The following is a 23,817-nucleotide window of genomic DNA, read 5'->3' as shown; positions in this document are numbered from 1 at the left end:
TAGGCACATAGCAAATGTCGTCCAACAAATTCTCATCCTTTTTCTGACCAGCTCTCTAATGCAGTTTTTAACCGGTACTCTCGGTCCTTCATATAATGCAACAGGTCAACTCTGGAACTGTCTTACTGTGTATTTCCTTCTGCCTGACCTCTAGTCTTTTAAACGCATTGTGTCCAGGCATCTTGAAATGAACGAGTCTTGAATTTGGTTCCCGTTATTAATTTATTTAGTTTTTGGGGGGCTAGGACAGAATTTTGCGGGCTTCCAGTCTTTAGTTCCTTCTACCTTACATAAAGAGTTATAAAGAATCCTTTGTGTCTATATAATGATTACTGTTGATTATGAAGTGCTCTCTCTCACTCTTTCTCGTCATTGATATCAAATCTGACTAAAATGTTGGGTACTTGGATTCTCCTTGGTAATGACTATTAACCCTCATTTCATAAGTGCTTTATGCAGTCGACCATATCCCAGTATGAGCATTCTCTCAAAAAAAACACTAATAATCTCAGCAACCATACCACTTAAACAATTCAGTAGACTACCAGAATACTCATCAATCCTTCTTCTTTCCAATGCAAGTCTACCCAGGCTGCTAGTTGGGGTCATTGAGGAGTATGGAGGTGAAGAATGGACGTATAGGCTGCACTTGGGTGCACGAGGTGGCTGCTAGAGCTCTGTGCAGTTCCAGTATTTGGATCAGCACCTGCAACACAACCGCAGTGTTTGAACTGCATTTGCACCACAACTGCACAGTTTTAGTTGTCTTCTACCCACATCTGCAGTGCACCCGCAAAACATTGTCTGCACCCATACTGCACCCGCAAGACATGGAATCACACCCGCACCACAGCTGCAGAGTAAAATCTCACAATTTGCACTGCAATCTTATATCCATTTACTAGACTGCTGGACATTAAGAAATCAAGAACTAGCACTTACAGTATAAATAACACCATTTTACATGTTTCTAAATTAGAGTATGATATATGAAGGACAAACTTAAACTAAACAAGGATTGCGATTATTTTATAGCAATATGGTTGTGTAAAGTTTTTTAGGTTTTCATTAAGCAATTTTGCCATGATTGTGGAAGTTAGAGACCCACTTTGTTATACCTTCTGTTGCTTACATTCCTACGTATCTTCACTCTTAACATTTAAGCTTGAATTCATGAATAAAATATCAGCACAGGATGAATTGAGGTTTGTGCTCCTGACTAACACTGCATGTCCACCTAGACTTTTTTTTTTCATTAGGTGCACTGGTGGCCATGATACACCGATCATTACAAGCACTCCGAGAGAGTGCTGGGAGTTGGATCTCGTGTTCGTTCCACCACTGCAGAATGGGAATGGAACCCGTATGAGTAGTAATTTTCTGATACACGTCTAATTCACTAACGTGTCTTCACCATCATCAGGGAAATCATCATATTCATCAACAGCCATGCAGATGTGTTTAGCAGAGGGTAAAAAATTGGGTACATAATGTTCCTCAGTCTTCAGGTGGGCTTCCGAGTTCATACTGTTGGGAAAGGGGATGGATTTGGCAACACACACAGTCAAGGACAATCTGCCTGTGTGTTGATGACAGGAATCTCATACAGTCCTGTTTGAAGGGGTACTGCAAACCCTCAGACATTGTGTGATATTTCCATTGTCAGGCTGCAGTTTTCTAAATTCTCATACACTCAGAATGTTAAGGAACAATGACTAAAATGCATTGCATCATGTGTAAATGTGAATATTACCTAGACCATCACTCACTTTGACGTTCTATTAACACAGCTCTACTGGTTCTAACACACAGGACAACATAACACTGGAACTGTAGTTTCAATATTAATGATAAGTTACAGCAAACTGTTTGGTACAAGGGTAGCCATTGCTGTGAGAGGGGCAGGTACCAGTGTGCATGTGTATGATTAACTATGAAGTGACCCGACCTAGTGAAGGCCTCTGTGCTTATATTGGACTTAATTACCCTGAGGTATGTCCGGCAACCTGAGTTACCTGGCGAGTTTAATCAGGCTTAATCTTTTTCATAGTAAGGATAATATAAGGACAACCCCTCCTAGTTGGCGAGTTTAATTCAGATTAACCTTTCTTAATAAAAATCTGGTTAACCCGCCTGCTTCTGGGGAGGAAATCCCAGGAGCACCGACAGATGTGGCGAGGTCACATAGTGACTGCCGGTGAATAGAAGAATGGGTAAGAATTGAGTGAATTCATATAATGGCACACTACACCAGCACAGGTTTCTGTACCGTTTTCTGTGGTGTGAGTAAACACTGTTTTCATTTATACTAACTCTACAAATTCCGCATATGTACCACAGTGGAGAAAATACAAATGCACCTGCACCACACCAGCAGAGAATGCACCTGCACCCGCACTGGATCCACAGTTATTTCCCTGCAGTATCCGGCAACCGCACCGAGGTGCAGATGTTCCCACACAGAGCTGTGGTGGCTGCAGAATCAAAGAGTTGTCGTGTGCTGCTCACTCACTCAGCTGAGGTACATCCCTAGAAACATCGCAGTCCCGAAGCATGCTTCATTCACCTGTACATGTAGTGGTTACCATTTCGCCCATTTTTCAGATATTGCTGAGTGACACTGTGCCTTAGGTGTTCAGACGGTATTATATCTTATGTATTAATAAAATCTTTATGCAGATTACAAACTTTTTCTAAAATAACTTTTGTTTTCACCTTCTTATACTATTTTAACTTACTGCTCTTATCGCTTAGTGTTCTGAGCACTTATTTTATAAATTTGTCTATCTATTGCCAGACGCCTCAATCCCGTAAGGGGTGTCCATAAACAAATCGCCTCCATGTCGCCATGTCTTCTGCCATTTCACTGCCCGATTCCCAGCTCTCACCCCCCTCTCTCATATACCCTCCACTCCATCCCGCCCTATCATCCTCGGTCTCCCCCTCCCTCTCCCCCCTCCACCTCACTCACATAAACTCTCCTTGTTAGTCTCTCACTCTCCATCATGGCCAAACCAGCTCAGTGCATTTCTTCTACTACTTTCTATCACACCGATATCCATACCACAACGCTCCTTCACTTCCTCATTTGTCAGTCTCTCTCTATGCAGCTTCACATGCTTCTTTCAAATAACTCATTTCCACTGTTCTCACTCTTGGCTTGTGTCCTTCCACAAGGTCCAAGCTTCACTTCTATACGTTAGAGTTGGTATCACACAGCAACTTTTTACTTCCATGCCCACTTCTCTTATCACTGGTTTCAACGAACCAGCAAACACTCTTCCTTGTTGTTCCCTTTCAAGCACTTCATCCTCTAAATTTCCATCCCTACTCATCACACTACTGACTTACTTAAATGCACTTACAGTACATTCTTCATATCCTCATCACCAACATCACTGTATATTCAATGAATTCAATTCTCCCAAAGATCACAACTTTATTCTTCCCTACATTCACCTTTAGATTTCGTTTCATACACACACTTCGAAACTCATTCACTAGGCATTGCAGTGCCCCTTCGTCTTCACCTAACAATACAGTACCGTATCATCTGCAAACAACAGTACAGAAAGTTTCCAAACGGTGTCCTCTCTCTTTAGGGCAGCTCCAATATCCACTGCCGTACCTATAAATCATTTATTCGTATTTCTTATGCTATGAAAATCCCGTATGAACAGAAACTTTTTTTTTCCTATTCATGCTGAGTGCATTACTGATGAAAGAACTTTTTAGAGGCACTTATAGCAAAGCATTATATTTCTAACTACAGTAGTAACTACAGTATTCACATATCACTGTCATAAAATACAGACACATCACTGCCACACACATTATTTTAGCATGTCTTTGCCGTGCAATACTCGTGATTGTCACGTAATATTTTCACACGAAGGGGAGCTGCAAGGCTTGGTGGATGAGTCTGAGAGAGTGTGTAAGAAACGGAATCTAAAGGTACATGTAGGGAAGAGTAAAGTGATGGTCTTTGAGAGAGGTGAAGTCAGTGAATGTACAGCGAGGTTGGATGGTGAAGAATTGGAAAATGTGAGTACGTTTAAGTACTTGGGTAGTGTGATGAGAAAGGATGGAGGTTTGGAGGGTGAAGTGCTTGAAAGGGTACAGCAGGGAAGAAAGGTTGCTGGTTCTTTGAAAGCAGTGATAAGAAACAGGGAAGTGAGCATGGAAGTGAAAAAGTTACTACATGACAGTATTGTGATAACAACTCTAACGTACGGAAGTGAAGCTTGGACATTGTTGGAAGGACACAAGTCAAGAGTGAGAGCAGTGGAAATGAGTTATTTAAGAGGAGCCTGTGGAGTCACATGGAGAGACAGGCTGACGAATGAGGATATAAAGGAGCGTTGTGGTGTGGATGTGGATGTGATAGGAAGCGTTATGAGGAACACACTGAGGTGGTTTGGCCATGTGGAGAGGATGGAGGGTGAAAGACTGACGAAGAGAGTGTATGTGAGTGAGGTGGAGGGGGGAAGAGGGAGGGGGAGGCCGAGGATGAGATGGAGGGATGGGGTGGAAAGGTATATGAGAGAGAGGGGTGTGAGTTGGGAGCAGGGCAGTGAAATGGCGGGGGACAGGGCGAATTGGAGGCGATTTGTTTGTGGCCACCCCAAACGGGATTGAGGCGTCTGGCAATAGATAGATAGATAGATAGACTTTCATAACTGCTTACACTTTGCTAATGCACAATATTTTCTTCGTGCGTCACTCTCATAAGCAACTTTCACATCACTTGCGCACAGTAGTATGCTAAACATTTATTTTCTACATATCACTTATTCTTATTTATTGCACAGTGAAAATCTCGTATGAACAGGCATTTGCTTTATATCCATGATAAATATTACTAGTGAAAACATTCATTTTTCTAGAGACATATATACGCCTTACTGTGTGTAGAAAAAGCAAGTTACAGATATCATATACACACGTCACTGTCGTAAAATATATACACGTCACTGCTATGCACATTATTTTAACAGGTCACTGTCGTGAGTTATACGTCACTATCGCACAAAATTTTTGCATGTCACTTTTTTAAGCCACTTTCACGTCACTTGCACACAATATTTTTTAACGCCCCTGTCGTAAACAATTTACATACGTCACTGTCGAACACTATATCCTCCTGGAAAGGCATTACAGGAGAAGAGGGGAGTGAGGGTGGCATGTTCTTCACGTTATAGCTCTCTTCCAACGTTGACGACTTTGACTCGACGGAGGAGAGACCTTCAGTTGCACTTCACGCCCAATGACAGTATCCTAATTCCCTTCCATGGGTGCTTTGTCGCGAGTGAAGGTGGCACGCTGTAGGCTGCATGTTTGGCAAGTTATCGTAGTTGGACTTGTAGGTACGATAGCCACACAATCAGAAACTCAGGTCCTGAAACAGCTCTAACAACAAGTTACTTTACCAGAAGAGGTTCTTCCTGATCTCTCTGAGTCTAGTTGCTTTCTGCCCCTCACTATTTTCGCTGAGAGTGAGGCAAAGGGTGCATTACATGTACCCGGTGCCATTACAGTACACTGAGTGAACGGATTCTCTTATTTGTATACATGCAACACTCTTCTCAACGTGTCTTCCTTATTCTGTGCTTTTGCAATAAGAAGCTATCAGTGTTAGACAGCACTTTCGAGCCAGCAGCAAGGTCAACATAGCACACTGGCAGCAGAAGCACTGCACCACACAACAATCACGTTATCATACATTTTATAGTATTTCCAACATGTTATAAAGCAGAAAAGAGAGACAATGAAAATAATAAAACAACATTGATAAAAGTGGATGATATTAGAATTATATGACAGAGTTGATAGTAGGTGGCCACTATACTAATAATAACATATTAGTTAATAGGGAACTATCTCACGAAATTAGTGTGCACACAGAAGAGAGTGACAGTTATATCAATTAATAACATGATGCGATGAATAAATATAAACTGGGTAACAACAAGATTAATGAAATAATATAGATGATTATAAGATGGTTATATTATTGGAAACTAATATTGCTATTTACTGTTGTGATGAAAATAAAACATTAAATTAATAACTGGTTTTGAAGGATTTACAACGTTTTCACGAAAGAAGATGATGTAATAATTCGATAATATCCACATAACTAGCTAGGCGTCCATATGTCTTCACACAAATCAACACTGCCTGCAGTGGGTAGAGTCGGACTTGACGGAGGTGTGGTTGGTGGTTGCCCCTAGGCAGTGGGTAATGGGGTGTAGTGTTCTCACTCACATTTACTCAGTTTTAGGATCAGGCTGTGATTTCTTCACGTCACTTCCAGATTTAACATTGTTTTTCCTGGATTCTTTTCTATCCTCATTTCACGGAGTCTTTTTTCCATACGTTTGACACAGCAGTGAACAAAAACCACCAAGATCAAGAATCCTACTAGGGTGAATGATATAGGAAGATAAACAAAATGAGGGCTCAAGAAAGAGTGATGAAGGAACTGAGACATCTGAACATTCACACAGTCATAATTGTTTAGGTAACCAATCATGTCTAGTGGAGGAGAGGTGCCACTTACACCACAAATGCATTTATAGATGCATCTACACTTATACTGTAGATGCAAAGAATTCAAAGTATGTGAATGGATAGTATGGTGTTGGCATGTTGGGTGTGTAAAGAGAAAATTTTACTTGATGGAGCAATAGTGTGAAGCAATGTAAAGGCCAGAAGCTTCGAGTGACTTTACAGGGATGTTTGGACAGTTAGCACTAATAATTATGGCATACAAAAATAAAAATTGTGTACATGGTCTAAATGAGTATGGAAAACGGGTATGCTGGGAGCAGGTGTGAATGAACATGTAAAAGAAATAGTCATGACTGAAAGGTTGCAGACTAAAGCATTTTTAAGCAAGGTAGCTGTGGTAGGATGGATATTAAAGAAAAATGCAGGACAAAGACAAACGGACTGAGCAACGGAAGAACGTAAGTATATGAGATATGAAGAAACAAAAGACACTGACATATGATGGTGAGGTAGAGAAAGAATCCAGAGTACAAAAATGCACTGTAAGGAGAGCCATTCAAAGGCAGACGGAAGGAAAATAGTTGGAAGAGATCTAAGGGGACTGCAGAACGAACAGGAATATGGTGGACAATTGCCTAGCAAATTTTGGAAGCTCTTGTGTGACTTTCATCAAGCTCTGAAGATCATAAAGGACTGACATGACATCCTCCACTAACATTACATTTTTGCTTGCCAGGAAGAAGGAACCAAAAGCCAGAAGCCAGTAAGATTGTGCCCTCCAGGGAAAAAATGATAACAGAGAGCCAAATTCAAGATCTGTTCATTTTGAGGTGCTTGGACTCTGTATTTGAAAGACTGGAGGTCATGGGCAATAGGAAATATAAACAGAGAAAGACAATTCCAGAGTTGACCTGTTCAATACATAAAGGACTGGGAGTAACAATTAACTCTTGCTTTGGAGAGTTGGACACAAAAGAGAAGAGAGTTTGTTACTAAACGGGTGCTATGCACCTATCATAGTGGAGGAGAGGTAAAAGCAAGCAGGTCAGATGAGCAGTGACTACTGAAGCAGTGACAGAAAAAAGATAACAATGCAAAAGTACGGGGAAGAGAAAGGGGCTGAAGGGAGCCGACGGGAAGAGGAGAGTTAATGAGACAAAAAAAAAAACTTTGATTCAACCTTGTTAAGTAAAGCTGTATGTGGACAGCCTCCCCACACATGAGAGCTATAGGCTACTCTAAACAGGGGTGCATAAAACCCGTGAATAAAGTCAATAACTGTGCAGGGGTAAAAAGACATGGAGTCGGCATAGCACACCTAGTCTCTTGGAGGCAGATTGTACAAGAGAGGTAATATGATCTTACCAAGTTAAATCCCGTGAGAATGAAACTCGAAGTATGTCTGAAGGTGCAAGATTGAGTTGGATGTTATTAAAAAATAAAGGATACGCCTGGGGAAGATTTTGACAGGTTGAAAGACGTAAAAAAGGAGTTTTTGAAGCATTAAAAATAACAAAATTACTTTTACCACAATCAGAGATGTGGGCCAAGTCAGACATTAGGTGTGCCATAACCTCATTCCTTTTCTGTTGAAGTAACTGCTGAAATGTATGCTGCGGGAAGTGAATGGAATGGTGAAGGATGGAATCATCAGCATACGAATGGATAGGGATAGCTGTACAGCTCATAAGGTCACTGGTGAATAGAACGAATAGGGTTAGTGATAGGACAGAGCCCCGAGGAACACCATTATTAACAGCTTTGTGAGAAGAAAGGTGGCCGTCTACAACAACTACAGAATGACCACAAAGAAGGCTAAAAATGAAGGCACAGATAGAAGGATAGAAACAGCAGGAGGGTAGTTTGGAAATAAAAAATTCCTGCCAAACGTGATCAAATGCCCCGAAGATGCCAAGGACAGTGGTAAAGTTTTCGCCAAAGTCCCGAAAGGAGGATGACCCTGGGTGTGAAAAGTAGGTGAGAAGATCGCCAATGGAGCACCGCTGCCAGAACCCAAACTGACGATTGGAAAGAAGGTTGTGATAAGGAAGGTGCTTTAAAATTTTTGCATTAAGAATCTATCTATCTATCTATATACCTAGGCTGCTTCCCCCAAGGAAAGGGAGGTAGCCGAGACAGGACGACACACTCCCCATTTACCCATCCATTCAAATACATTCATTCGCATCTTAGCCCCAAAGGGGAGAAGGAACAGATCCTCACCACACCACACTGCACAAGGATCAACTGCAGTGCAATCAGTGACATCCGCAGCTGGGCCCAACAGCAGAGCTGGTTTACCCCTGCCACATCATAATAGACCCATCCCCTTACCCACCCCTGACCTGACTACCTGATCAGACCAAATGCGGGAGAATATCCCCTCAGGGCTGCGTCATCATTTACTCATTCACAATTTCTCTCCATTTATTTCTGTCACACACAGCCACTCTTCCTTGCTCAACAGCCATCCCTCTCGCATCCAGCGCTCTCTTCACACTGTCCATGCAGCCTATTCGTGGTCTCCCTCTCAGCCTTACACCTCTAACATCAGATCTAGTTATCATTTTCACCAATCGCTCATTATCCATTCTCTCCATATGCCCAAACCATCGTAACACCCTCTGCTCAACTCTACCAGCCATCTCCCGAACAACTCCAGTTCTCCTTCGCACTTCATTATTTCGCACTCGATCCATACGCGTCACTGCACACATACTCCTCAGACACCTCATCTCCATTACATTCAAACTTTTCCTCTCTGCTACACCCATATTCCATGTTTCAGCCCCATATAACGCAGTCGGTACCACAACACCCTCATACAGCCTTCTCTTTACATCCATTCTAAGCGAACGACATCTAAACACTTTTTTCATTCCTCCCAGCACCTTACCTACTTCATTCATTCTAAACTTCACTTCTGCATCTATTCTTCCATCCACAACAACATGTGACCCTAAATATGTAAAACACTCCACCTCCTCAAGCAACTCACCATTCAGAACTATATTCATCCTCCTACCATCTATCAACCTCGTACACTTCATCACATTACTCTTATTTTCATTTACTTTCAATTTCCTCCTATCACACACCCTTTCAAACTCCTCTACCAACTGTCTCAATCTCTCTTCTGAATCAGCCACCAGTGCAGTATCATCTGCAAACAGCAGCTGCTTCAGATTCCACTCTCCACCATCAACATTCACCAGACTCAGACCTCCACCTAAAACTCTTGCATTCACCTCCCTTACAACACCATCCATATAAATATTGAACAACCAAGGCGACATCACACATCCCTGTCGCAGCCCCACTCTCACGGGAAACCAATCACTCACAGCATTTCCCACTCTTACACATGCTCTACTATTTACATAAAAACTTTTCACCCCTTTTAGTAACCTACCATCAGGTCCATACAATCTTAAAACAGTCCACAAAGCCTCCCTATCAATTCTATCATACTCTTTCTCTAAGTCCATGAATGCCTAAAACACATCCTTGTCTTTTGCTAAATACTTCTCACACACTTGTCTCACAGCGAACACCTGATCCACGTATCCCCTCCCCCTCCTAAAGCCACCCTGCTCATCACCAATCACTCCCTCTGTACCCTCTCTAACTCTCATAATTAACACTCTACCATACACCTTACCTACAACACTCAACAGACTTATAACCCTAAAGCTAGTACATTCATACTTATCACCCTTGCCTTTATACAACGGGACCACACAAGCACTTGCCCAGTCAAGTGGCACCATACCTTTCTCAAAGCACACATTCAACAATCTTACTAATCAGTCAACAATAGTCACTCCACCACCCTTCAGGCATTCCACAGCACACCCATCCATACCTGCAGCTTTCCCTGTTTTCATCTCCTTTACTGCCTTCTCCACTTCCTCCTTCGTGATCAAAGAATCATTCAACTCTCCCAACACATTTATTCCTTGCACCCTCCCATCCACCACAATCTCGCCACCCTTTCCTCCTCTACATTTAACAATCTTTCAAAATACTCTGCCCATCTCTTCCTTACTGCATCCAACTCAATTAACATCCTTCCATCCTCTGCTTTTACTCACTCTTCCTTCCCAGACTCTCCCTTTTGCACCCGTTCACCTCCTTCCAGAACATTTTCTTATTCTGTTGAAAATTCTAAGTCAGCTGCCTGCCCCACCTCTCATCTGCTGCCACTTTAGCATCACGCACAGCCCTTCTTGCCCTATTCCTCTTTTCCTTATACCTCTCATATGACACCTCATCCTTCCTCTGCAACCACACTTCATATGCACGTCTCTTCTCAGCCACAGCCATACTTACTTCCTCGCACCACCATTCACTTCCTTTTCTTACACCACCACCCATACATCTCACACCACACACCTCTTCTGCATGCCCCACCACAGCACTCTTAAACAACTGCCATTCCTCCTCCACACTGCCATTTTCCTGATCTTTCACTGTGTTCCATTCATCTTTCAATTTTTCCTGATACTATATCATTTTCTCTCTTTTATCTAACTCACTCACTTTCAAAACCTCCCTGCCACACCTAACCCTCTTAGCTCTCACCCATCTCTAACCTACTCTTAACTTTCCCTCCACCAGGTAGTGGTCAGACATACCTCCAACCTCCCCTCTCAGAATTCTCACATCTAACAATCTTCCTATTACATTTCTATACACAACCACATTGTCCATCAATGCTTTATCCACAACTATTCCACTCTCCTGTCTCACCCATGTGTACTTATAAATATCTTTCTTCTCAAACAGCATATTTCCAATCACCATCTCTCGCTCAACACACATCCCTATCATTCGTTCCCCATTTTCATTTCTTCCAGGCACACCATGCATACCAACTACACCTTCAACTGTTACATTTCCCACTCTAGCAATCAGATCTCCCATCATTACCACATTCACATTCGCTCCAAAACTCTGCAGACACTCATCAACATCATTCCAGAAAGACTCCCTCTCTTCTTCATCCCTTTCACTACCAGGCCCATATGCACTCACAAACACCCACAACTCATGTTCAAACTTCGCTTTCACCCACATCAGTCTCGATGACACCTCCTTCCATTCAATCACACTCTGCTGTACTTAAGAATAGATTCTAAAAAAAAAAAACTTTTGAAATACAGAATAGTAAAACATTTAGGCCATGGTCAGAGGGCTAGTAATGGTAACCCATCTTTGGGACAGGCTGAATGAGAGCAAATTCCCAGCAAAAAATGGAAAGGAACTACTTGACAGACAAAGGCAAAAGAGATTACCCAGGCAGGGAGTATGCACAGAAGCACATTTCTTGAGGACAAAAGTAGGGACCCCATCAGGCCCATATGCCTTGTTAGTATTGATGCCAGCGATGGGAGAATTTACATCAATTGAAGAAATTTTAATGTCAACCATGAGAAACTCAGAGAGGGGAAGAGATGAAGGAACAACACCGGAATAATCTATGGTGGAATTGGAGAAGAAATTCTGAGTAAAGAGTTCTGCTTTATCAGTTGAAGAAATAGCTACAGAGCCATCAGAGTGGAAATAGGAGGAAAGATAATAAGGGAAAGGTGATAAAAGGGTTTTTGTCAATTTGCTGGGAGCAGGAAGAATTTAAGTCTGAGAGTTCAGAGCATTTAATATAAATAAAACGATTTTTTAACAGTGCGATGAATATACTGAGCACCAATCCAAGCAGGAACATAATAAGATGAGATTCATTGCTGGGTTGGCTCTGATCCCTTTAATAGGCCCTCTCCTTGTTAAAGGACGACATTAGATCAAGCATGATTAAACGAGTGCCAAGGTTTTTTGTATTAGTCAAAGGATATGAGTAAAGTATGTATGCTTCCATGTCCAAGAGAATAACCGCAGTAATGCACAAGGCACACTCAGATGGCTCTAGACAAGCGTTTCTTAACCTGGGGTGCTAGCACCCCCAAGGGGTGCTGAAATCAATTTTAGGGGTGCTGGAGAATGCTGCAGTATTGTTTTTTTTCATTATTGGTGTTGCTTACCACTGGCATCCTTGATTTTTTTTTTTTTTTTTTTGAGAAAGTATAAAACAAACTGTTAGGCAGTACTTCATCTTACTTTAACCCTGCAGTAGTGTAGCAACTGTCCCAGTAACTTGATGTAACGGGGTGCTGGCTGGACTGAGACCTTATTACAGGGGGTGCTGAGGTCGGAAAAGGTTAAGAAACGCTGCTCTAGACCATGGAAGCAATAATCATTTCATGGACAATCAAAGAAGTACTGTCCGAGGGCCTCACAATTAGCATCTTCAAAGAGCCACAATCACCGCTTCTTAGGAAGGCCCACATGTCATATTGGAGCAATAGGATAGGTTAAGGCAGGGGTTCTCAAACTTTTTTGGCTGCGACCCCTACAAATTACTTCAATAGATTCGCGACCCACTCCCCCAGCAACAAAGCATTTCTGACAATCACTATAACACATTTCCCTGTCTCCGTGTATCTGCTTGCCTGTCTATGTATGTATGTATGTACGTACGTACGTATGTATGTATGCATGTACGTATGTAAGCTTGTATGGATCTCTCTCTCTCTCTCTCTCTCTCTCTCTCTCTCTCACACACACACACACACACACACACACACACACACACACACACACACTTTCAAGGCCGAACAACTTACTATTATTAATGGGAAGAATGGGCTTGCTTCTTGGAGCACAGCATCTCCAGCCTTGGGGAGATGCTGGAAACTGCAACAGGGAGATCATCCTCGACACGAAGTCCTGATCGGTACTTGTTTTTTTTATGTACGTTAGTGCGGAAAATGTAACTTCACAAAGGTAGGTCGATCCGAAAGGCGTCAGTACATTCATTGCGGTCTTGGATAATCCTGGATATTCTTCTGCCACTGATATCCAAAACTTAACCAGTGTTGTCGACTCAAACTTCATCAGTAAGGTTCGATCACTAGAGAGTTCAAGCAGTGCATCCTCCACATCAGATGGTAAGTGACTCCCGGTAGCAGTGAACGGTTGTCGTATCCAGTCATGTTGTTGTAGAGTTGTCTCTTCCGTGAAGTACTTTTTGAAGTGGTCAAAGAGGCTTCGAAGGTGAGTGGCTATGGCTCCTCTCATGTTATCCAAACATGCGTGCAGTTCATTCTCTTCAACGAATTCTTCCAGCAAGGGAAACATTTCAACATTTCCCTCTTCAGATCTCACAGCCCATCGTTCCAGCTTCCTTTTGAATGCATTTACTTTGTCGGACATTGTCAAAATGTTTGTGTTTGGGCCTTGTATTGACAAGTTCAGCTCATTCAGTTTCTCATAAATGCTTGCAAGATATGCAAGTTTTGCTAGCCATGTGGAGTCACACAAATGAACACTGAGTGTGGACCCACATTCAAGAAGAAAGAGGCGAACTTCATCCCTCACCTGATACAGGCGTGTGAGAACCTTGCCTCGGGAAAGCCATCTGGCCTCTGTGTGGAGCAATAAAGCCTCATGGTCCGAACCCATGTCCTTACAAAGTGTGGCAAACAATCTGGCGTTTAGTGGCCGTGACTTTACGAAATCCACTATTTTAATTGCAGTTTCAAGAACACTGTTTAGCTCTGGAACAAGAGCTTTACTAGCAAGAGCTTCCCGATGAATAATACAATGAGTGAAATTAACATTAGGAGCCACGTGCAAGATTTTTCCTCTTAATCCTTTCCTTTTACCCAGCATTGCCCCAGCCCCGTCTGTGCATACACAGACACACTGGTCCCAAGGCAATCCCATCTCATGTAGCTTGCTGTCTAACTCTGTGCAAATAGCATCCCCTGTGCAAGTTCCTTCCAAAGTAGAGCAAAACAACATGTCCTCATTAAGTCTTCCATCAAAACTGTATCTTATGAATACGAGTAACTGAGCAGAATTTGAAATGTCAGTCGACTCATCAACCTGCAAAGCATACCTCACATTCTTCACTCTTTCAGTCAGTTGACACCGAATGTCATCTGCAATGTCATGAATACGCCGCCTTACGGTGTCGTTTGACAGAGGGATAGTGTCAAGGTCACGGGCCACTTTTTCTCCGTGCATAGCTCGACACATTGCCACTGCAGCAGGTTTTATGAGGTCTTCACCAATTGTGTGTGCCTTTTTCTTCTGTGCAATTAGGTATGCAACCGCATATGATGCCATTTGAGCTTCGGCAGGAGTTGTAGTTTTCTGTGTTATCACCTGTTTTTGTCCCTGTAGCTCTTTTTACTTTCGTTGGAAAAAGTCTATTGTCTTTTTAGCATGATCTGGATGTTTGGTTTGCAAGTGTCTTTTCATTTTCGCTGGTTTCAGGCTTTCGTGTGCAAGAACTTCAAAACACAGAACACACTGAGGATGATGAATATCATTAACTGTACAGCAAGTAAATCCATATTGTATGAATTCTTCCTGATATTTTCGGCGCTTGGATTGTCGATCACACTGGTATGTTTTTGCGTTATGTCCGTCATGGCCTTTATTCCCACTTGACGTGCTTGGTTGCTCGGAACTAACATCATCGGATGCTTCAGTGAATGTCTGTTGATGTGTCCTTGCTTGTAGCCTTGCGAATTAGCCACCGTTCCATGGCGCAGGTTAAATAGCAACGATGTCACGAGAATAGAGCTGCTCGAGCCTTACGAACCGATACTGATGGCCTTCTCACAAAATACACGCCGTTACTGAGTGCATATGCCACGTGTAACAACACGAATAACTCTAAAATAAATCGTTCTGAAGTGAGGAAACACATTACAAAGTAGTAACTATTATCAATATTACAAGATTATTAGTGTGGAGTACTTTATACAGCAAAGAAAGCATGCATACATAACGTTGCTTTATGATGCATTACCGAGCATCGGACAGGTCGACCACAGCTGACAAGTACTAGAAGCGTTAGGATGGGTAGTGGGAGGAAGAGGAGGAGAAGGAGGAGGAAGGAGGAGGGGTTGCAGGATCTCGCGACCCCTCAAATTTATGTCGCGACCCCTCTGGGGGTCGGGACCCCCACTTTGAGAACCTCTGGGTTAAGGTGATAAGGTATTGATCGGAGGAGCACAACGGAGAGAATAGTTCAACAGCATATGCAGAAGAATTAGTTGTAAGGACGAGATCAAGTATCTTGGAACTCTCCAAGGCAGTCAGGGACATGAACAGGTTGCTGTGGAAGCTGCTCTAGGCAAGAATGAAAAAGGTGTAGGCTTGTTCACCAGGTGGATCAGTGAAAGGAAGGAGAACCAAAGGTGGTGGTGAACATTGAAATCACCTAGAACTGAGATTTCAGAGAAAGGAGACATTGATAGGATGAGTTCCACCTTACAAGAAAGATGCCTAATGAATTTTTATAGTCAGTAGAATAAGGGGATGGGTAAACAGCACTGTTATATGTGGTCTGAGAGTGACAGAGTAGTCGAAGGTAGAGAGTAGAGAATTCAGAAGATTCAAGTTCGGGATCACAAGAGCAAGATATGTTGTTGCATACATATACACAACAGCTACCTTTGGCTTTCAAATTAGTATGGAGAAAGTAGGAGGATAAAGAGAAGTGTTTGCTATCAGTCATCTCTGGTAGTTGAGTCTCTGTAAGGAAGCTAAGGTTTACCGATGCCCCTGGGCGAAGGACCACACCCAGAGATGCTCCGAATGCAGCTAGTGTCAGCAAGGCTGTCCACGCTCTCGACATCTTACCTACAAAAAGGAATCTCGATGAATGTTGAAATCCGTTAAATGGCCCTGACAGGCAGAAGAAGAAACACAAGAAACAGTGGGGCAATTTGCTGAAAGAAGCTTTAGTCTGTACTCGTTAAGAGGTAGAGTTGAAGGTAATGAAGGGGTAGAAAAGGTAGATAAATAAGGAGACTTGAGAGGAACAGTAGGAGGTCCTGCAGAAGAAGAAAAAGCTATGGTAGATGCATTACTTTCCTGACTGTCTTCCCATTCAATGTACCTGAGAGTTTCCTTAAGATCATCAACGTGAATCCATTAACTTTTTAATTTCAAGGTTGTTGCCGTTACGAGATAACACACGGCATGGGTCCATAAAATTGTCATTTAGTGTAGAAGTGCGAGTGTGCGAACAAACCAACACCAAATCTCCCAGAATAATAGTGATTGGTGAGGCAGCGCTATGCAGGCAATGTAGCATATTTTCTTTGGACAATGCCAAATTAGTCTTTATATACTGAAGTGTTTTCTGAAAGGAAAGAGGGAAGGGTAGACCGAGGATGAGGTGGAGGGATGGAGTTGAGAGGTATATGAGGGAGGGGGGAGTGAGTTGGAGGGAGGGTAGTCAAATGGTGGGTGACAGAGCGACTTGGAGGCGTTTTGTCTGCGGCCACCCTATTCGGGATTAGGGCGTCGGGCTATAGATAGATAGGTAGATGGATAGTTTTCTGAAAGTCTGACAGTTCCACTTTCGCATAATCGTCCAGGTAATAAAGTGGACTGGGCTATGCTTGTAGCACTGAATTGGGCACAGATTTATCGAATCCAAATGCGACAAAAAACAGTTTCCTCAATGGATTTATTAATGAAGCTGTTGATAGAAGCAGCAACCTGTGGAATCCATTCATCCCTACTGGTGCTCTGAGAACCTAAGTACTTCAAGCACTCCAACACCTTATAAATTTGTCTTTCGACAAGGCCATTGGAAGCTGGAATATACTGATTACAACACTCATCAAGAACACTGTTACTGAATTCCGAACCATTATCAGTAATAATGGTTGATGGCCTAGTGAATGGACAAATAACATGATCAATCAAGGCTCGTGCAACACTCTTTGCAGTCTCTTCTTGAGGAGCTACAAGATAATGGTAACATGACAAATGATCAACTGTCACAAACAAATACCCTGTACCAGACTCTGTAAGCAAAAATTTAAGAAGATAAATTTACTTTTGGATGTGGTGAAACTGGATATTGTAGAAGTGGAGCAGGTAATCCAGTTGACCCTTGATGCCAGTTACATGGAACACAGGAATCACAGTGAATTGGTAGTGCAACTTCTATTGGTTCTAGCCAAAATTATAAATCTCTCTCTCTCTCTCTCTCTCTCTCTCTCTATCTGTATATATATGACTGAAAACATTTTACACCATACCCATTAATCTTTTCCCTATTAAGCCAGTGTTTAACATATTCTACATTTTCTGTAAGTAACAATGTTTTAGGCTGGAGTTAGTCCTGAGAGAGAGAGAGAGAGAGAGAGAGAGAGAGAGAGAGAGAGAGAGAGAGAGAGAGAGATCAGAGTAGTACCTTCGAAATACGAATCAGGAAGAGGTGTCAACAGCGTCAGCAGTGCTTGCGAAAGATCTAGTGTGCTGTTCTGTTGATGTTTGTGTGTGGATCGGCGTATGACGTCAATATGAACAGACGTGTCTGACATCCGATTCCTCATGAGAGAACAAATTACCATCTCCCACTTTAAATGTTACCCATAACTGATACAGGGCAATGGAGACACAGATCGGCTAATGAATCCCAGACAATCGAGTCAGCTTGGCTGTATATTCTACCTGTTACCAGGTTAATGTATTCAGATTGGAAGAATCTCTCGAACTGAAAGGGTAATGACCACTGTAACATTTTATTAGCAAAGAATTGCCTACATATATTTTCTAGTACAGGCTGATGTTTATTATACTAACCAGTAATTATTCATTCAGTACAATACCAACACATATGGCAGAACATCTTGTATTTTTTATCTGCTTACGTCTACACCATGCCAATTGACTATGAAGTGGATTAAGAGTCGGATGAATAATGCTACATGGCTAATACAAAATCGTAATTTTGTAATCATTACTTTACCAAATAATAAGAGGTAAATAAGAGGATATCGGTGAGTTCTTTGAAACTTACTCAAAATAATTGCAACACAAAAAGTTATGCAACAATCACTTTCTTGACTTTCCTTTTAGTAGAAATAACCATACAAGTTAATATAAATTAGCTTTCCTTTCTTCAAGATTTACAATCATCTGACCAACTCAGAAGAATGTGAATAAACTTTAGTTAATTTTGGTTAATTACATGAATCTAATTATTTTTTGTTTTAATTTCTTCCCTTTCGTCTAAGGTCAAGAGACTACGGACAACTTTCTTTTTTTTTTTTATGCAAGGAAGAAGGAACCAAAAGCCAGGAGCTCGAAAACCGTTACTTCCAAGAAAAAACAATAAAAACAATACAACAGAGAGCCAAACTCAAGATCTGTTCATTTCTAGATGCTTGGACACACTGCGTTTGAAAGACTGGAGATCATAGGAAGTAGGAAATACAGACATAGGGGGACAGTTCCAGAGTTGACCTGTTGCATAAATGAAGGACTTGGAGTATGGGTTAACTCTTGCATTATACAGTAGGACAGAAAAGGGATGAGCATTTGTTGCCAGACGGGTGCTACGCGCCCTTTGTAGAGGTGGAGGGGTGTAAGCAGACAGTTTAACGGAGCAGCGACCATTGAAGTTGCGATTGAAAAGAGATAAAGCTGCAGCAGTGCGGCGAAGAGACAGAGGTTGAAGGGACCCAGGAAGAGGAGGAGAGTTAATGAGACGAAAAGCCTTTGACTCCACCTTGTTGAGAAGAACACTATATGGGGAGGCTGCCCACAGATGAGAGTTGTACTCTTCACAGGGGAGAATAAAACCCGTGTATACAGTCAGCAACCGTGCAGGGGTAAAGAAGGTACAGAGTCGGCATAGCACACCTAATCTCTTGGAAGCAGATTTTACAAGGGATGTTATGGAGACTTTCCAAGATAAATTCCGAGAGAATGAAACCCCAAGTATGTTCAAAGAAAATGCCGGATTCAGCTGGATATTCTTAAACATTTGTGGGTGCTCCTGTGGAAGATTTTGTCAGGTTGATAGGTGTAAGAACTGAGTCTTTGATTTATTAAAAACAACAAAATTCCTTTTACTCCAGTCAAAGACACGAGCCAAGTCAGACATTAGGTGTACCACAGCCTCACACCTTGTTTATTGAAGTAACTGCTCAGATGGATTTTAGGGGAACCGAATGGAAAAGCCAAGGGCGGAATCATCAGAATATGACAGGATTGGGTTAGATGTACACTACAGCTTATAAGGGCACTGATGAATAAAAGGAAGAGTTGGTAATAGGACAGCTCCCTGAGAAACACCACTTTTGATAGATCTAGGAGAGGAACAGTGGCCGGCTACAACAGCAGCTACAGAATGAGCAGAAAGGAAGCAATAGATGAAGGCACAGATAGAAGGATAGAAACCGTAAGAGGGCAGTTTGGAAAATAAAGATTTATGCCAGACTCGTTCGAAAGTCTCTGAGATGTCGAGGGCAAATGGTAAAGTTTTCGCCAAAGTTCCGAAAGGAGGATGACCAGGAATCTAAAAGTTAGATGAGATGATCGCCAGTGAAGCTTCCCTGACGGAACCCATACTTACGATCGGAAAGAAGGTTGTAATAGGAAAGATGCTTTAAAATCTTTCTGTTAAGAATAGACTCAAAAACTTTTGAGACACAGGATGTTAAAGCAACTGGGCGATAGTTGGAGGGTTGGGAATGGTCACCCTTCTTTGGGACTGGCTGAATGGGAGTAAGTGTCCAGCAAGGAGAGGTACAAGTTGATAGACAGAGGTGAAAGAGTTTACCAAGGCAGGGTGTAAGCACAGAAGCACAGTTCTTGAGGACAACAGGAGGGACCCCATCAGGCCCATATGCCTTGTTAGTATTGAGGCCAGTGGTGGCAGAAAATTCATCAGATGTAGAAATTTAAATGTCAGCCATGAGGAAGTCAAAGGGGGGAAGTGATGGAGGAACAAAATCGGAATCATGTAAAGTGGAATTGGAGGAGCAAAGAGATCAGCTCCATCAGTACAGCAAATAGCTACAGAGACATCAGAGTAGAAAAGAGGAGGGAAGGATGATGAGGTAAAGTTGTTAGATTTTTTTTTTTTTTTTTGTCAAAGTGCCAGAAGGAGCAGGAAGAATTCGAGTTGGAGAATTCAGAGCGTTTAGTACATATGAAATTATTTTTAGTAGAACGAAAAATAGACTTTGCACGATTCTGGGCAGAAACAAATAAGATGTGATTCAGGGGTGGGTTGGCTATAGTACCTTTTATATGCCCTCTCATTGTTATGGACAGTGTTAAAACAAGCGTGATTAAACCAAGACTTTCTTGCATCAGTCATAGGATATGAGAAAGGAATGTAGGCTTCCATGCCCGAGAGAAAAACCTTCGTAATGTGTAAGGCACACTCAGGTGGCTGCAAGCCATGGAAGCAACAATCATACCAGGGAAAATTAAAGAAGTACTGCCTGAGGGCTTCCCAGTCAGCAACTCCACAGTGCCACAAATGACGTTTTTTTTTTTTTTTTTTTTTTTTTTTTTTAAGGGTCCACGGGCTGTACTGACGAGACAGGGCATGCTAAGGAAATAAGGGTGTGATCAGAGGAGCCCAATGGAGAGGAAAGATTAACAACATAAGCAGAAAGATTAGTTGTAAGGAAGAGCTCAAGTACTTTAGAACTCTCCAAGGTGGTCATCGATACGGGTATTGTGCTATAGCCTACAAGGTCATTAAGGATACAAAAGATGTAGGGTTGTTCACCAAGTGGATCAGTGAAAGGAGAGGAGAGAAAAAGGTGGTGGTGAACATTGAAATCGCCTAGAATGGAGATTTCAGATAAAGATGAAACTGATAAGATGTTTTCCACCATAGAAGTAAGAGAGTCGAAGAATTTTTTATAGTCAGTAGATTAGGGGAGTAGGAAACAGCACAGATATATTTAGTCAGAGAATGACCCGAAAGCCAAAGCCAGAGAGTAGAGAGTTCAGAAGAATCGAGTTTAGACACATGAGCAAGATAAGTCATTGCGTACATAAAAACAACAGCCACCTTTTACTTTGAAATGAGTATAGTGAGAGTAAGAGGATACAGAAAAGGGTTTGCTGTCAGTTGCCTCAGACAGTTGAGTATCATTTTACCACTAAAGTCATGAATTATTTCGGTCAGGGTACCTCTTCCAGCTGCAATTTGGGGGTGTTTTGGCGACTTTCACCAAGGGCAAATTGATTGTGTTCTGGCTATAGAGGAAGAATTTACACACCTGACAACGCAACCCGCACCCTCGTAGGCCTAATGGTTACCGCACAATCACACATCAAAGTTCAAAAAAGATTGTAATAGTTACCCATTGAAAACCCTCTAAAATGTGATAATTTTGATAACTACTTATTTTTTCTTTTTGAAACAGGTCATTTCAATGTGTTTTGTCACACCAACCATGAAAACAGGTGTATGTAGGTGTGGGGAGATTACTAGGTTGTGGGGAGGTAAAGTAGGCTGTGGGAAGTAGGCCTATAGGTACAAGGGTTGGAAATAACCAACTTTTCACATGAAATGAAAGCTCTTCATTGTGTTCTGTAACATCTACCATGAAAACAGGTGTGTATGTAGGTGTGGGGAGATAACTAGTGTGTGGAATAGGCCTACAAGGCCTTGGTGGTACTTGGAGTGAAAAATTTCGGCAACAACCAAATTCTCTTGTGGAAACCCTCCATTTCAATGGGATTTGTCATATCAACCATGAAAATAAGTGTGTATGTAGGTATGGGGAAATAAAACAGGCGTGGGGAGTAGCCTGCAAGGCCTCATAGTCACTCAAAAACTAACACAGACATATATAAATGTTTATAACCATCAAGGACAACAAAATAAAGTTGAATAATGCTACAGAGGCATGCATATGAAAGTGGGGAAAAAAAGAAAGCAATAATTTTACCCATGTTCTGTCTGGCAGGTGTAGGATGACGGCACCCTACACCTGCCAGGTACAGGTACGACGCGAGAAATGAACAGAGTTAGGTGTAATAATATGAAAATTAGGGAAGAAATAGAAATAATACCAAACAGGTACGTACAGTTGTGGCCATAAATAATCACCTATTCTCTTGTACCCCGTGCCTCAGATTGGTTCCTTTATGCGCGGCAAGTCACACTGGTTTAAGAGGGGCTGAGAGGGAGGGACCAGAGAGAGAAGGAAAGGTTGGTGGGGGGACGAGCGATGGTGCTGGGATGGAGTGATGGAGGGGAGGGAGGGTTTGGTAGAGGAGGGAGTATGAAATGCAAAGTTGTGACCACACTAATTGTCTTTTTTCTTTCATTTAGGGCATAATATAAAGGAGTTAATATTCGGTAGGTAAAGCTGCATTACACCTCGTATAGCTGCATCAGATAATAAGCTTTAGATAGGTGGTCATGTCAGGGACTGGCTAGTAAGAGAAATATACTGATGTGACAGATCAAACATTAGTGCCGAGCCAGATATTTGTGTTTATCCATGTATTGACTTCAGACGCAGAATGGAATGTGGATGGCTTTGACTTCCTTGTTGTTTGTGTAAGAAACGTCCTCTACTCTTACATGTAATTCATATTTGGAACTAAAAAAAAAATATGTGCAACCTTTGACATGGCTGTGTCCACAGTAAATATGATCATCCTTTCGGTATACACTCCCTCTATATAGTCACCATCATGTCAAATCAATAATTATTTAATGACATCTCTATATGAAAAGCTGTTTAAAATAACTGTGCATAAAAGGCAAATACATTTGATGTCTGTGTTCATGGATGGGTATGATAGCTATATCTTTCATAATCTGTAAGACGTAAAATGAAACAAAATGCTATCCAAAGCCCCAAATATATCTGTGTCAATGTTCACCGACACTGGTCAAGCCAAAGCAACCAGGAAAGCCTTAAAAACCTCATGCAGGCTTCGTGGCACCGGGGAAACAATGTTGTTGATGGTTTGCTGGTTTCGCCTGAGCAGCTCCCACTCGTCCTTGGTGTGGTGGAGGAGGCACGCCAGTGTCCTCTTGTTCTCTGGCTTCCACGCGTTGACAATCAGGGCCCACACAGTCTCGATGGTCAGCGCTATTATTTGATCTGTCACATCAGTATATTTCTCTCACGAGCCAGTCCTTGATTTCACCACCTATCTAAAGCTTGTTATCTGACGCTGCTATACAAGTTGCAATGCAGCTTTATCTACCGAACAGTAACTCCTTTACATGATGCTCTGAATGAAAGAAAATAGACAAATGATGTGGCCACAACTTCGCATTTCATATTCCCTCCCCTACCTACCCTCCTTCCCCTCATTCACTCCATCCCAGCACCATCGCCCGTCCCCCCAGCCATCTTCCCTTCACTCTCTCTGACCCCTCCTTCTCAGCCCTCTTATTAGACTGTGACTTGCCGCGCATAAAGGAGCCAGCCTGAG

At 42.1% G+C, this 23,817-nt stretch overlaps 1 protein-coding gene across 1 annotated transcript; it reads right to left on the bottom strand.

Moving 5' to 3' along the window:
• Window positions 1-595: 595 nt before the first annotated feature.
• On the bottom strand, window positions 596-16,222 carry LOC145392423 (protein FAM200A-like). Its single transcript, XM_080266834.1, has 5 exons — window positions 16,142-16,222; window positions 15,493-15,714; window positions 13,381-14,727; window positions 2,361-2,474; window positions 596-706 (listed from the first exon to the last, which is right to left on the bottom strand). The coding sequence occupies exons 1-5, from the start codon at window positions 16,220-16,222 to the stop codon at window positions 596-598; spliced, it is 1,875 nt and encodes a 624-aa protein (XP_080122960.1).
• Between the last annotated feature and the right edge of the window lie 7,595 nt (window positions 16,223-23,817).

The sequence above is a fragment of the Coenobita brevimanus genome, chromosome 2 (genome assembly GCF_032717465.1).
Source record: "Coenobita brevimanus isolate Jiangsu-jjx chromosome 2, ASM3271746v2, whole genome shotgun sequence".
NCBI classification, from domain to species: Eukaryota; Metazoa; Arthropoda; class Malacostraca; order Decapoda; family Coenobitidae; genus Coenobita; species Coenobita brevimanus.
This window is presented reverse-complemented; position numbering and strand designations above follow the sequence as displayed.